This window comes from Ambystoma mexicanum, chromosome 13 (genome assembly GCF_040938575.1).
Source record: "Ambystoma mexicanum isolate Mex_15411 chromosome 13, UKY_AmexF1_1, whole genome shotgun sequence".
NCBI lineage: Eukaryota > Metazoa > Chordata > Amphibia > Caudata > Ambystomatidae > Ambystoma > Ambystoma mexicanum.
In genome coordinates, this window is record NC_090938.1 from 804134633 (window position 1) to 804148735 (window position 14103).

Here is a 14103-nt window from a genome sequence, read left to right on the forward strand (position 1 = left end):
TATCTTAATCAATCAACCTTTCACACCTTCACTCCACCTCCTATCACCCCCCCCCCCCTTTCTCGGTCGCACTTCACTCACTGAACTCCTAGCGATCCTCCAATTTAGCAAACCCTTTGTGTGTGCCCATTGGCCCCTTTGCACCTCAATCAAAGCCCTTGCACCAATCTGCTTCTTAAAATCGCTTGATTCTCTGGCATTTTGCCTGCCAGCTATTAAACAGCCACCCACATTCTTATGAACGTCTCTGCTGACTCCAACAGCCCCATCTACAGAACTGTCTCTTTTGCCCTCTCGCTCTGGAATCCTTCAGCGACTCGTCCATAACCGCATTGTCAACTGCCTTGAGGGCCACTGTCTTTGCGACAACTTAATCTGGATTCATGCGTGAACACTCCTCCAAAATCAGCATTTAACCACATCTTCAGTTTAATCGCTGCAGTATCCTGTTTTGTTATTTATGTTACTTATTTACATAGCACTCCATATATCATTGGTATGACCTCAAAGTGCTGGTAGGTTGAACGCTCTCGGGAACGTAGTTCTGGTCAGTAGAGAGAGATAGTGCCGTAGGGTGCGTGGGCAGATGTGTGCAGCTGATGTAATTGCGGGGTGGTAGCTGCATCCTAGTGTTAGGTGTGGTGCTGAAGATATCAGTTGGATGTGTGCAGTCTGGTGGGTGGACACCCAGACTGGGCTCTGGTTGCATTAGGCCTGAAGGACACATGTGAGCGACTAGGCCGGAATGTGCTCGGCTAGCTGCGTTTTATTAGGGTGATGCGGTGTTCGAGGGGTAGTATTCGTATGTGAACAGCTAGGCCAAATTAATCAGGGGTATAGCTGTGTTCTAGTTGAGTGATTGTGTATAGTAGAGAGTGAGCGTATTGATGTGATATGACGATTATCTTTAAAGCGCCCGAGACCAGGCACGTAAACAGGATGGCAGGGAACATAGCGACACACAGGCACATAGAGACAGGGTGCTGGGCTTACAGCGACAGGGGGGATACAGATATATAGCAACAGCATCATAACAGGAAGGCAGGGCACACAGTGATACACAGGTTAACATTCATATTTCTATCCAGATACGACTCAGGCTAATGTTTACGGCTCCACCCAAGTGTGGGACATGTCAACATTCGCATTTCTAACCAGAGTAGTCCATTAGTTCCATCCATTTCATCCCCCAATCTTTTTCTTCCATTCCATCGATTCCACCCACTTCATCCACTTTACCTAATCCATCCGTTCCATCGCATCCGTTCCATCCACCCAATCCACCTCATCCATCCGTTTCCTCCACCCAATCCACCCCATCAACTTTATCCGTTCCGTCTATTTTAACCATTACATCAATTCCATCCAATCCATCTAACTCGTTTATTCCATCCAATCGGTCCATCCACTTTGTACACTATCTATTCTATCCACTCTATGCATTTCATCCATTTAATCTTTCCCATCCATTACACCAGTTTCATCCATTCCATCCGTTCCATCCGTTTCGTCATTAGAACAGTGCCATCCATTCCGTCTATTTCATCCATTACAACAGTTCCATCCATATCGTTCATTACAAATATTCCATCCATTACACCAATTTCATGATCCATTCCACCGACCTCATCCACTCGATCCATTCGATTTACTCACTCCACCCACTCCATCCATGTTTTCCATTGTATCCACTCCATCCATTCCACCCACTCTATCCATATTATCCACTCCATCCATTTGATAAACTCCATCTCTTTCGTCCACTCATCCACTCCATCTAATCTACTTCAAGCACTTCATCCATTCCACCCACATCCATTTTGTCCACTCGATCCATTGCACCCACTCTATCCAATTTGTCCACTCGATCCATTCCACCCGCTCTATCCATTTCGTCCACCCCATCCATTCCGTTCACCTCATCCACTCCACCTATTCCATCCATTCGTCATTTCATTAATTCCGTCTATTTTATCCGTTCCATCCATCCGCCCCATCCATCATTCCATCCACTCAATCCATTTTGTCTACTCCATCCGTTCCAGCCATCGAACGATCCATAACCATATACTCCGTCCATTACATCTACCCAATCCGTTTAATTCATCTGTTCAATCCATTCTGTCTACTTATCTGTTTCCATACCATCAATGCTATCCACTCAGTCTACTCCGTCCATTCCATCCATTAATCGATTCTGTTTCATCCGCTCAGTCTGTTCTGTTTCATCCGTTCCATCCATCCTTTTTATTCAACCGTAGTCATCCGTGTCCTTCCATCCAATCCAATTCCTATTCCATCTATAAGTTCCATATACACATATTCTGACCATTCCCATCCATTGTATTAGTCAATTCTCTATACATATCTTTCAATCATCCACTCGCCCCACATGCGTCCATCCACGTCATCTATCGCCTCCATCGGTCTGTCTTTATCTATTGCGTCCATCCATTCTATCCAGTATCCATTCACTCGATCGCCTACATCCATTCGTACACTTCATCCACTCATTCCCTCCATCTATCTATCTATCCTTCCACTGTTCCACTCGTCCGATCTGTCCATCCACTCTATCCATCGGTTCCATTAGTTTAGTCTATTCTCTCTGGTTCATCCATTCTATATACATACCTTCCATTCATTTCACATGCATTTGTGCCATACATTCAATTCCTCCATTTCACATGCGTCTATCTGTTCCATTCATTGCGTCCTCTCCATCCTCTCCATCCGTTCGCTCAATCCGTCACTCCATATATGCATCCATAACACCACCCATTTTGTCAATTCATTACCTTCATCCATCCATCCTATCCTGTGGGTAGGAGCAGAGGTCATAGAACACCCGGTAGAGAGTCTCATTGTGTATTTAGTCATTGGCTTGTTGGAGTTCCGGCACGTCTTTAGTGTTGTCGTTGGTGTTTATGGAAAGAGCCATGTTTTTAGTATTTATTGGAATATCATAGTCCTGGTCCTGGGTGTGTCGAATGTGAGGTGGATGGAGTTCCTCAGAGTCGGGCCAATGCTGAGAACAAGGATCCTGACGGAGTTGGTGGTTGGGATCACTAAAAGGAGGGCAGAGCTTGCTCTTAGGGTGCAGGTTGGGAGGTAAGGGTTTAGCTTATCTTGCAGGTAAAGAGAGCCGACCTTGTGCACTGCACGATGAGTGATGCACAGGGTCTTGAAAGTGGCCCTTCGTCCATCTGGGAGCCAGTGGAGGGTTCTGAGAGCTGGAGAAGTGTGGTCCCTTAGACCCAGGGCTAGTAGCATTTTAGCTGCAGCGTTTTGCGCTCTTCTGAGTTATTAAGGTGGTATTACAGGACTCCTAGGTAAAGGGAGTTGGCATAGTCCAGTCTCGACATTACTATGGACATAACCGCGGCAAGTCTGTCCGGGAAGGAGAGGTAGGGGAAAATGCGCCTGAGAATTGTGAGATGGTAGTGACATGATTTAGATATGTTGTTGATCTGTCAACAGGAGAGGGTTAGGCCAGAGTCCATAATGCATCCATGGTTTTTTACTGTGACGGAGGGGTGGGTGGATAGCCCATGGAAGTGGGTCAGGGGAGTGGACGAGGCAGAAGCTCATTGTTGCCGCATACCATGATTTCGGTTTTAGAGGCAATGGTTTGTAGTCATCCAACGGTCGATATCTAGTAGGCAGGCTGCGAGGTCGGGCTGAGAGTTTGAGTTGTGGAGTTTAAGGATGATTTGGGTATCGTTGGCGTAGTTGTAGCACAGGAGATTGTGTAGGCGGACGATTCCAGGGAGGGTGGACATATAGAGGTTGAAAAGGAGAGCTGATGGACATGCGGCTTGCGGTACTCCGTTATTCACTGGGCGAGCAGCCGAGACAAAAGAGGAGAGGAGGGTTATTTGTTTCCTGTTGTTGAGGAAGGAGGCTATCCACTACAGAGCCATTTCACAGATTCCTAGGGAGTGGAGGTGGTCAAGGAGGATTGAGTGGTTAATTGAGTCGAAGGCTGCAGACAGGTCGAGGAGAATTAGTGCAGCGCATCCTGCAGAGTCTGCAGTGATTTTAAGATCGTCCCAGATTGAGGCCAGAGTGGTTTTGGTTCCATGTCGGGGTCTGAAGCCTGATTGGGCGGGGTCAAGGAGGTTGTTGGATTCGACAAAGGCATTTAGTTGGGAGTATGCAGTTCTGTCGATGAGTTTTACAAGGAATCTGGTGTTTGAGATGGAACGGTAACTTTTGGGGTCAAGGGATGTTTTTTTTTTAAAAAAGTGGCTTGACATGTTCAATTTTGAAGGCATCTGGAAAGATTCCAGAGCTGAGGGAGTCATTTAAGATGGTTCTTGCATGCTCTTCTGCGCAGGTGGGTGAGAATATTTCTTTGAGGACTGTGGCTGGGCAGTGCTCTAGGGGGGTTGGGGGGGGAAGTAGAGGGTTTGCGAGCAGATAGAAGGTCAAGAAATTCTTCTCTGGAGATTGGTTTGAAGGAGTCAAAGGTGGGTAAGGTGGGGGATGCGGCGGCGAGGGGAGGTGGTTGTTGAGTTGGACGGTATTTGGGGAGAGGAGGGACAGTTTGTTGTCAAGGGAAGTCGTTCTGTCGAGAGTGGTGGATGAGATGGAGAAAGGGACGACAAAGTGGTCGGACCAGATGAGTGGTGGGGGGGGGGGGCTGGATGTATCAGGTTGTGGGAGCTGAAAATAGCATATAGGGTGTGCCCTTTAGAATGGGTTGGACCGTTCATGTGAAGAGAGGTTGAGACTGTCGACCAGTGACAGGGTCATGGGGTTGGTGGGGATTTCCAATCAGATATTGAAGTCTCCTAGGAGAGTCAGGGAGGGGCGATTTACTTGAATGGTGGCTACAGAGTTTGGTTGTGAAATGTCTGTCGTAACCAGATTTACAGGTCTGTAAATGATTAGGAAACTGTGGGAGAAAGTTAAGGGTAGTGAGAGTTTAACAAGGAAGTATTCGCATGATGGAATGCATAACTGAAAATCGACGAGTGAGACAGACAAGTAGAATTTGAAGAGGACTGCCACGCTGCCACATCTTGAGTGTCTGTTGCGTGGGATGAGTGAGTAGCTGGGGCGAGGTGGTCCGGGGGCGGGGGAATGCCTCATGTGCAATAGGGGTAAAGTCGTCGGAGAACCAGGTTTCAGTGATAAAGACTAGGTCAGGTTTGTCAGAGGAGAGGAGGTCGAAAATGTGCTGTCTGCTTTTCGCTACAGAGCGTTCCTTAAAGACTTCGGAGTGGTGTGTGGTCATGGAGGTTGATGGGGTGTGCGTGAGAGGTACGTGGGGGTGGTTGGAGGGGAAGGGAGCGGTGGGATGGTAAGCAGGGAGGGAGGTCAGAGAGGCAGGGAGATGAGGGGTGGTGTGGAGGAATGGTGTCAATGTGTTCCTGGTGACAAAGTGTGCATGCAGGTCGGTTGTGGCAGGGAAGAGCAGGTGAGCGGAGGAGGATATGAGAGGGTTGTGGGTAGAGAGTAAGGGGCGCGAGCAGGTGGATTTATGTCGGCAGAGCAGACATTTGGGGGTGAGGGTCTCAGGTGAGTCTCGAAGGATTGGAGGAGTCCGGTGTGCAGGGCAGGAAGTCGAATAAGGGGGTTGAAACAGGGCGAGGGCAAGGATGAGTGTAGCGGGTAAGGCGAGGGAGAGATTGGGAGGCTGGGTAGAAATGGTGAGGAGTAGGCAGTCATGGAGGCGGACCAGGATGGATCGTTTTCTACTTTTCAAGGCTTTCTGTGCAGTGGTGGTGTGAGAGAGGGGTGGGGGGCGATCAGGGGTGAAGGTAATGCAGCTACTGTTCTTGCGACGGTGAAACATGCAGCTTTTAGAGAGGGGAAGGGATATGGTGGGGGTTGTTGGCAGGTGTCGGGGGAGGATAACGGGGGGGGCGAAGAAGGGTGGGGTTTGTGGGCGGCAGGCTTTGCATTTATGTGATTGATGGGGAATAGGGACGCTGAGGTATGGGGGAAGGGAGGGGAGGAATGATTGCCGTTGGGTGGGAGGTAGGGGTTGGGGAAGGTGAGGGTTGGGGTGTTTGGAGCGGCAGTGGGCTCCCCTGGATTGGGAGTTTGATAGGGGGTGGGGTGTCATGGCGAGGGGTATTAGGGAGTTCTCATTAGTGGTCAGAGGGAGGGTGGGGCATGGTGAGTTTGGGTGGGAGCTGGGCAGCCGGATGGGGTTCAGGGGAGGGAGGTGGCTGGCACGCCAGAGCGAGGCTCCGATTTTCAAGTTTGATAGGGGGCGGGGTGTCATGTTGTGGTGTTTTGGGGAGTTCTCGGAGGCGGTTGGGAGTGATGGGCTTCCAAAAAGGTTGGCATGCCAGAACGTGGCTCTGATTTTAGGTTTGAATGCGGGGTAGTGAGCGGGCATTACACCAGTGACGTTATGGTGAGGTGGACGAGGGGATTTCGAACGGGTGTGCTCAGGGAAGGAGTGGTTATGGGGCTCGAGAAGGTGGGGGCTAGTCTGCGGGTGGCGAGTCGTGGGGACTGAGTGAGGACGGGAGCGCAGGGTTCTAGAAATCAGGATGGGAGTGAGAGGTGGAAATTCGCAAGACGGGGTCGCCATCTAGATGCGACACAGTCTTACCAAGTATAATTCAACACAGTAAACTTTCAGTGCGCTAACTGGACTTGAGATAGGTTAAGAGGGTGGAGATGCAATACAATGTCTCTTTTGTGCAATATCTAGATGTGACACAGTCTTAAGCAGCAGTTGCCATCATTAACGATTCTGTTCGGGTCTGACGAAGGCCAAACTTCACAATTCCATCTTATGCGGCTTAGATGCAGACTAATGTTCTGGTCTACATCCAGGTGTGGCGTATGCTAACATTCACAGTTCAGGAGGTAGGCTAATATTAATGTGGAGTGGTAGGGCTTTCTGGAGTAAAGTGATTGCTCTACTCACCACCTGTGCCACATTTACTTTAGTGGTTGGTGCTGGTTGATGGCTAGCTACTGGCTTCCCTGGCGTCTCCCGGGACACCTGCAGACACGATCTGGAGCTGCCTCCGTGGGAGCTGCCCTTTGCCTTGGGCCCTTAGCCGCGGGGCTGCACGAGATGCCCTGGGCGGGTCACTTATGACCGTCCAACACTTCAATCAGCGGTGGGGGCGGGCCAGGAGGCGGGAGGGAAGCAGGGAAGGAAGAAACGGGTGTAGGCGGCGATGCACAGAGAGGCTGGGCAGCAACATTTACAAAATTAAGAGGCCCTTTTGGCACTCAGCAAGATTTCAGGCTCACCTGATCGATGGTGATTCTAATCAATCCCGCCGCAACCTTTCAACACTGTGGACCAACCCTCCCGCCTCCAAAACGTCTCCTCCCTTTGCTTCAAAGGCACCACACTTGGATGGGTTGCTCCTTCTTGGAAATCTCATTCTCCATTTCCTAGAACTCTCTGCCTTGGGAAAGCTCCTCACATCTTTATGCTTACACGAACACCTCAGCCAATGGCTCCCAGATAATATTTCCCTTCAACCCTGCCATCCCTCAAAACATCACGAGCTGGCTCACAGCCATCCGTCATTGCATGGTATTATGGTGTCCAATACCAAACTCTTTCAAAACCAACTGTACTTCTTCCCACCACCAATGCCAACTTCATTCTTCCATCTCCTTTTCTCCAGATGACCTCATTTCTTCACCCAAGGCTTGCAACATTGGGACCCACTCCGACAGGGACCTTACACTCCAATAGTTAATTACATTCACAGCTGTGAGGACCCATCTCCTCGACACAAGAACATTTGACCAGCACGGCACAGACCAGGCCAACCCCTGCTCTTGTGCTCAAGTCTACACTGTCTCCCCCCTCTACTACTTCTCGCCCTTCATCAACGTCCTTTACTTTGTTACCCTCACCCTCTATAGCCAGTCACCATGCAGGCTGGTTCTCAGTGCAACATTTCTCTTTATATTCCTTACATGTCTGTAAATCCTTCACCCCCCTCCCCTCTGCCTTGCTGACGGCATCTCCCTGACTCACCCTCCTGAACCTCTGCCAGCCCGCCACTTCCGCTACTTTCCCTGAAGTTGCCCCACTCCAATGTAATGCATCACCCAGACATCAAAACCATCTTGCTTCCTAAACGCATGTAGATCAGGACTCCGGCTTCACCTTCTGCTCTGCTAAGGGCCCCCGGCCCATTTCCTCAACTGGCTGCAGTCCACTCCAGCCACCGGACTCCATTCCTTATTCCCATCAGCCGCTGTAAATATGAAAAATATGACAGATTGTGGCACTACGCCTACATTTGTGGTACTAGCGAGGCCTGCTACACTGGCCATTACCTGTCCTCCTCCTTCCCCGATACCCTCAATATATTTATTGTAAAGGTAACCCACGTCCCGGGACTGCCACCGTCTCCTTGTACTCTTCCTTATGCATTTCATTTTTGGTCGAAAGGACACCCCGACATTAAATACCACCTCACCCATTGAAGGAAACCGAGGTGCCTATGAGTACTTCAAGGTCCTAAATGGGTGCACACAAATGTTATTCAGTACTTTGACGCCCAACAGGAAAGAGCAGAGCTTAGGTGCCATTATATCACTTGTTTGTCTCGATAAGAAAATGACAAATCACCATTATCCTCGAACACCCCCACCCCCTGCCCAAATGGTGAACTCCCCCTTTCAGCGAGGTCCTGTTTAATAAATAGATCAAGGTACAATCTCAGTGTTTCAGGGCACCCTAAGCGGGTGGGGGGGTTGCTGCACCAGTGAATTAGTAGGACAGCATTTGAACCATCACTGCACACCCCCAAAAAGACAAATCCTATGCACCCAAAACTACACCCATGACATGGACCGCACCTCGTGCACCAATCGCATCCACTAAATAGCCAGTACAAGGTATCCGTTTTATGGCACTTTAACAATGATGGCGTCTATGCCTTTCTGGCTAGTTTGGATAGCTATCAATGCATGCACGCCCACACGCGTTTCTTGCTAACTGTTAGCTGGGTACCAGGCAAGAAGCATGGCAGACCTTGAACACCAAATGATGATATTTTATTTCTATCACACTCGTACACAAGTGTTTCAGAGCGCGACAAGGCAAGGGAGGGGAACAGGGGAGAACAAAACAGCGATCTTACTGGGCCCAGTGACATTGAGAACGCGCAAGTGCAAGGGGTGGCCGGAAGCAGTGCGGGAGGGTGCGCAGGTACCTGGGCCCAGAGGACAGAGGGTGGCCAGGTGCACGGTGCCAAAAGAGAACAGATCAGCAGGGGAGAAGGGGAGCGAAGGCAGAAGAAAAGAGGAAGGTCTCGAGGTGCTTCCGGAACCAGAGATGGTTCTCCTCAAGTTTTTTAGTGGCAGGGAGGCTGTTCCAGAGGGAGGCCCCAGCCGAAGACAGATCTACCCCCAGCTCGTTTCTTTGAAAAACTACTGACCCCGAGGGTGGTCAGGATTCCCAGTTCTGGAGGCTACAACTCCAAATGGAGGATACCCAGTTCTGGAGGCTACAACTCCAAATGGAGGGAGGATTCCCAGTTCTGGAGGTTACAACTCCGGGGAGGGGGAGGATTCTCAGTTCTGAGGCTACAACTAACAGACATGAGTAAAGCCAGAGGGCCAAGATGGGCTGTAGGGCGAACTTCACACCGAGGCGCACTTATCAGACATGTAAGCCCTCGTGGGTTACCATGCAGCTGACACGTTTGCATTTCAGCAACTTGATTAATACACAGAGTGCCATGACCTTCTGTGATGTGGACTCGAGTGATGTCCGTGGCTCTCCAGATGTGTTGGACCAAGACTCCCATAATGTCACACCGTTGGCTATGCTGCCTTGCTTGGACAGGTGGTACTTGTGGTCCAAAACATCTGGCGATGTAATGCTTGTAGACCCTTGGACTAAAACACTTCTACAAAATGTCAAAAACTGTGGTAACAGAGGCTTTAGGAAAACTAACCAGCCAGGAATGTACCCCCCAGGGAGTGCAAAAGATAGATGCCCGCCAGTGGATGTTGGCCGGTCTTGCAGGGTGCCCCCCACCCCCAGATTCTGAGGCTTGTAGTATTTCATGTGTGCTCATTCAGGGTGTTCTAGTTTGCTGACGCATCTCTTTTCTCGTTGCAGCCTTGCCCGATGCAGTGCCCGCCAGCAGCGTATGCCACCTGGAGAAGATACCGCCAGCAGACCAGTCCAGCAACCTGGGCACACGCGCAGTGACGGCATGTCCCACCTTGGCTGCAATGCTCAGGGCATGGCGATAAGGAGCTAAAGAGCCAACCTGCAGCAATGCGCCTCTGGCCTGCCATGCGATGGGGCTGCTGGGCAAAGTGCTCGTTCAGAATCTTGATCTTTCTGATGTTCGCCCTCTTGGCTTTGACGCTGGTGGCCACTGGGATCGATGAAGAGGTGCTTTCCTGGTCGGTCTCTCCGTTGCTGGTGAGGAGGCGCAATTCAGAACTGCGGACTAAGGCTGCCAGCTTTAACTCCACTTCCTTACTGAGGAAAACGCCAGTCTTCTATCACATTGCCAATGCCAACATGTGCCGGCCAGAAGCCCCATTTCTGGTGAGCTTTGTGGTCACTGCCCCATCCAATGTCGAAGCACGGAGGACCATCAGGAAGACCTGGGCAAGTGTCGGAGAGGTTGAGGGCCACCGTGTTTTGTCTCTCTTTGCCTTGGGGATGGCGCCTTCACCGGAGGTTCAGGCCCACATCGAGGAGGAGTCCAACAAGCATGGCGACATCGTGCAAGGCCTCTTCATGGACACCTACCGCAACCTGACTTTGAAGACGATAATGATCATGCGCTGGGCCATCACCTTCTGCCCCCATGCTCGCTACATCCTAAAGGTGGACGACGATGTGTATGTGAACCTACAAGGGATGGTCGTCCATCTTCAATCTCTGGGCGAGCCTTCAGAGGACCTTTACTTCGGCCGTATCCACTGGCACGTCCATCCCATCCGCGACCCATCACAAAAATACTACGTGCCCAAGGTCTTGTATCCTGGCCCTTCCTTCCCCTCATACTGCAGCGGCACAGCATATGTGGTGTCTGGGGATGTGGCAAAGAAAGTCTACGTGGCCTCCTTGGAGATACCGTTCTTCCCAATGGAGGATGTCTTTGTTGGACTCTGCACGCAGAAACTGGGTATCCCCCCCACCCACTCAGGGAGGATGGCAGGTGGCACACACTACCCTGTAGATGCTTGTTGCTACCAGACTCTCTTCACCTCCCACCAGGTGAAACCATCCGAGATGGAGACGGTGTGGGAGAAGGTCCACAACGGGCAGCACTGCTCCTGGCTGCAGCGGCGCCTGGGGATGCTGCACTGCAAACTCTTAAGGGCATTTCTTTCTCACTGATGGGAGGTGTGAGGGAGCAAGCACACCAACAAGGAGATCCTGAAGCCGGGGTGCACTGAATGACAATGATCAGGTGGGCTCCTTCTGGCTATTAATAGGACATACTCAGGTAAGGAAGCAGACCAATCACACCGCCATGAGCCTTAAAGAGGCTGAGCCTCAGAGACATGAAGAAATAGATTCTACATATGCCCCTGTGACTAAGGCAGCGCAATGACCACAGGAAAGACAAGCTACACAACCGTGCCCAGAAGACCGTACCCAAGGTTCCTAAACAGGGGTGCCTGGCCGGTCAAGACCAGTCACTCCACAGTGAAAGATGCCAAGAAGGTGGGACGCATGTTAAAGGCCAGTGATCAGCGAGAAAGTCTCTACCCTCCCACCAGAGAACGCATCAAGATACTATTGAACCCGCGCACATTACTCAAGCCCCAAGGAGAAGCAAATGCTGGGTTTATTGATTATCATTTTATTTACTTTGGGCGTGGACACTCCAAGACACAGGTTATACGTTTTGTTGATTTATACCACGCACCACTGCAATATTGATGGTATCCGGGCCCTCTCGTGGCTTTGAAAGGTAAAGCGGGTGCAAAAGGTGCTGCGTCACATTAAATCCAGGCCACGGCCAGTCACGCAACCATAACCAGTGAACCCATGCAGAAGAGCCAAGACATGGAGATGTTGCATTTCATTGCCCTTCCTCAGAAAGAACCTCTTTAAACCTAAATAAATTTCAGGAGCATGAAGGTTTATCTCGTGTTACTGTGCTAAAAATCACTTTTTGTTAGTTCAAGTGTTGTGTTGCCACTCTCTTTTCTAGCCAAGGTACCGTCTGCACAAACGTTTATAAAACATTACTGTATAGATACTCAAACAAGAGCAGGCACTAATTGGTTGAGACAGTACTGCAGAACCAGTTTACTGACAGCCACCGCCAGTAACATGCACTGCTTGCTAATCAAAGTATAGCATGTGAATATATACAGATTCACAAATCCCAGTAGGCAAACATGACTCATGTAGTAATAGTCTTTCTGGTGCTTGTAACCGTTTAGAGCAGGGTTGTCCAACCCCAGGCCCTGAGGGACAGAATCAGGTTGGATTTTCAGGGTACCCCTCATTAATATTCATGAGATACATTTTCTCATGAATATTAATTAGGGAGATCCTGAAAACCCATCAGGTTTGTGGCCCTCGAGTCCTGGAGTTCGACAAACCTGGTTTAGAGTCACATGCACCCACTCAGCTTGCCCGATGTTAGGTAGACCGAAAGCCTGGTTGCTTTACATGATTAAACAAAGGGCATGTTGTAGGTAAAACACACAACTAAGCACGGTGGAAACCTGCACACTCAGGGTAGTTAGTAAGGCCAGCCAATAACTACCTTTACTTAAGTTATCCCTGGATTATCCACAGCACGCGACTATAAACGGATACAAAGGAGTAAGGTAGGGCACTAGAATGTGTAGATCACTGCGCTGTTCAGTAAGGCTTATGGTGGGACCCTGCTGCTAGTGATGGGGTTCAAGAGAGACTGTGCCCTTACACGACAGATATCATGTATCTACAAATGGATATCACCCGTCGGCCCCCACGAGCCCCTCCGCCACATCTGTCATTCTTGCTTATCTCTCTAGCCAAACATAGGCCTTTCACATGGCTTCTGTGGGGATTCCACTGTGCAGAGCTGGTGGTAGCAGTGGACAGCAGGAAAGAGACCTCATAGCACACAGGCACACACTGGCCCCAAGTGCCAGAAGCCCACACAAGAAATGCAGGTTTTTAGCAAGTGCATCTCCTGAGACATTCCCAAGAGAACAGATAACTGTCCTTCCAAGTGCATATGCACAAGGCTTGAGAAGCAGAGACTATGAAAGGTGAGAGGTGTGCAAGTGTGTTTCGCAACAGAATTCTTTACAAATCAGTGAAAGTAAACCCATTGGATCAGATTCGAAGTCCCAACATCTTTAATACAAAATCAAGGTCATGGTTTGAGCAGAAAGACAACAGTACATCTTTGGAGATGACCCTCGTAGAAGAGAGTCCATACGCCATGGTACAGCTGCTGCATGTTTCACAGTCTCTGCAGGCCCATCGCTCCCTCTACCTGGCATTTCCCAGTGCGCCAGGTCATATGGTGGTTAGGTACATCATTAATGTCCAGTTCTGTATACACAGGTCTCTGCAGGCCCATCGCTCTCCCTCTACCTGGCATTGCCCAGTGCGCCAGGTCATATGGTGGTTAGGTACATCATTAATGTCCAGTTCTGTATGCACAGCCTTTTCCTCCTCCTCAACATGAGTGGGGCAGGCAGAGAGTCTGAGGAACAAACACTTCTGGAAAGCAGCAGCACTTTGAGAGGCCAGCACTACTTCCAACGCAGTGTCCTTGGGGCTCATTTGAAGGACACGGCTACTTCTGGAACCTGTCCAGCGTGGACTTCCTGCCAGGTGTTGCTGACTTCTCACTCTGCTGCCAATGGGTCTCCTTCTGCGCCTTCTCCTGCACCGTCTTCCGGATCTGCACCTGGGGACAGGGAGTCGGCACGCATTAACAGACGAACACAACGCATCAAGGCCCCACGTGGCTAGAAGTAGTCCAAATCCACACATCTAATGTGAAAATATACAAGACTTTCTAAAAACTCTGTTAGTACAACACAATAGTAGAAAAATAGGCCATCCTGCCATCAAATAAATACATCCATCCATCCATCATATACCACCTCCAATGTTACAATTGCTTCACAGGCTAGGCTTGAATGGTTGTTCTACAGAGAAAC

At 49.9% G+C, this 14103-nt stretch overlaps 2 protein-coding genes across 4 annotated transcripts in view; one reads left to right on the forward strand and one right to left on the reverse strand.

Moving 5' to 3' along the window:
* The window catches only part of B3GALT4 (beta-1,3-galactosyltransferase 4), a 63575-nt gene extending 51505 nt beyond the window's left edge, over positions 1-12070 (forward strand). Inside the window, exon 2 of one of the 2 annotated variants that reach the window (XR_011283219.1) lies at positions 10076-10207. Coding sequence is in view for 1 of the 2 variants with exons in the window: in XM_069635236.1 (XP_069491337.1) it covers positions 10238-11317 (1080 nt within the window). In the remaining variant the exon portion in view is untranslated. Of the gene's footprint in view, positions 1-10075 lie in introns of both variants that reach the window. The other variant, XM_069635236.1, reaches the window with a different exon arrangement.
* Positions 12071-13269: 1199 nt separating this feature from the next.
* Positions 13270-14103, reverse strand: part of WDR46 (WD repeat domain 46) — a 161582-nt gene continuing 160748 nt past the window's right edge. Inside the window, exon 16 of one of the 2 annotated variants that reach the window (XM_069635234.1) lies at positions 13270-13847. In XM_069635234.1, the coding sequence (XP_069491335.1) occupies positions 13734-13847 (114 nt within the window). In that variant the 3' untranslated portion in view covers positions 13270-13733. The remainder of the gene's footprint in view (positions 13848-14103) is intronic. The other variant, XM_069635235.1, reaches the window with a different exon arrangement.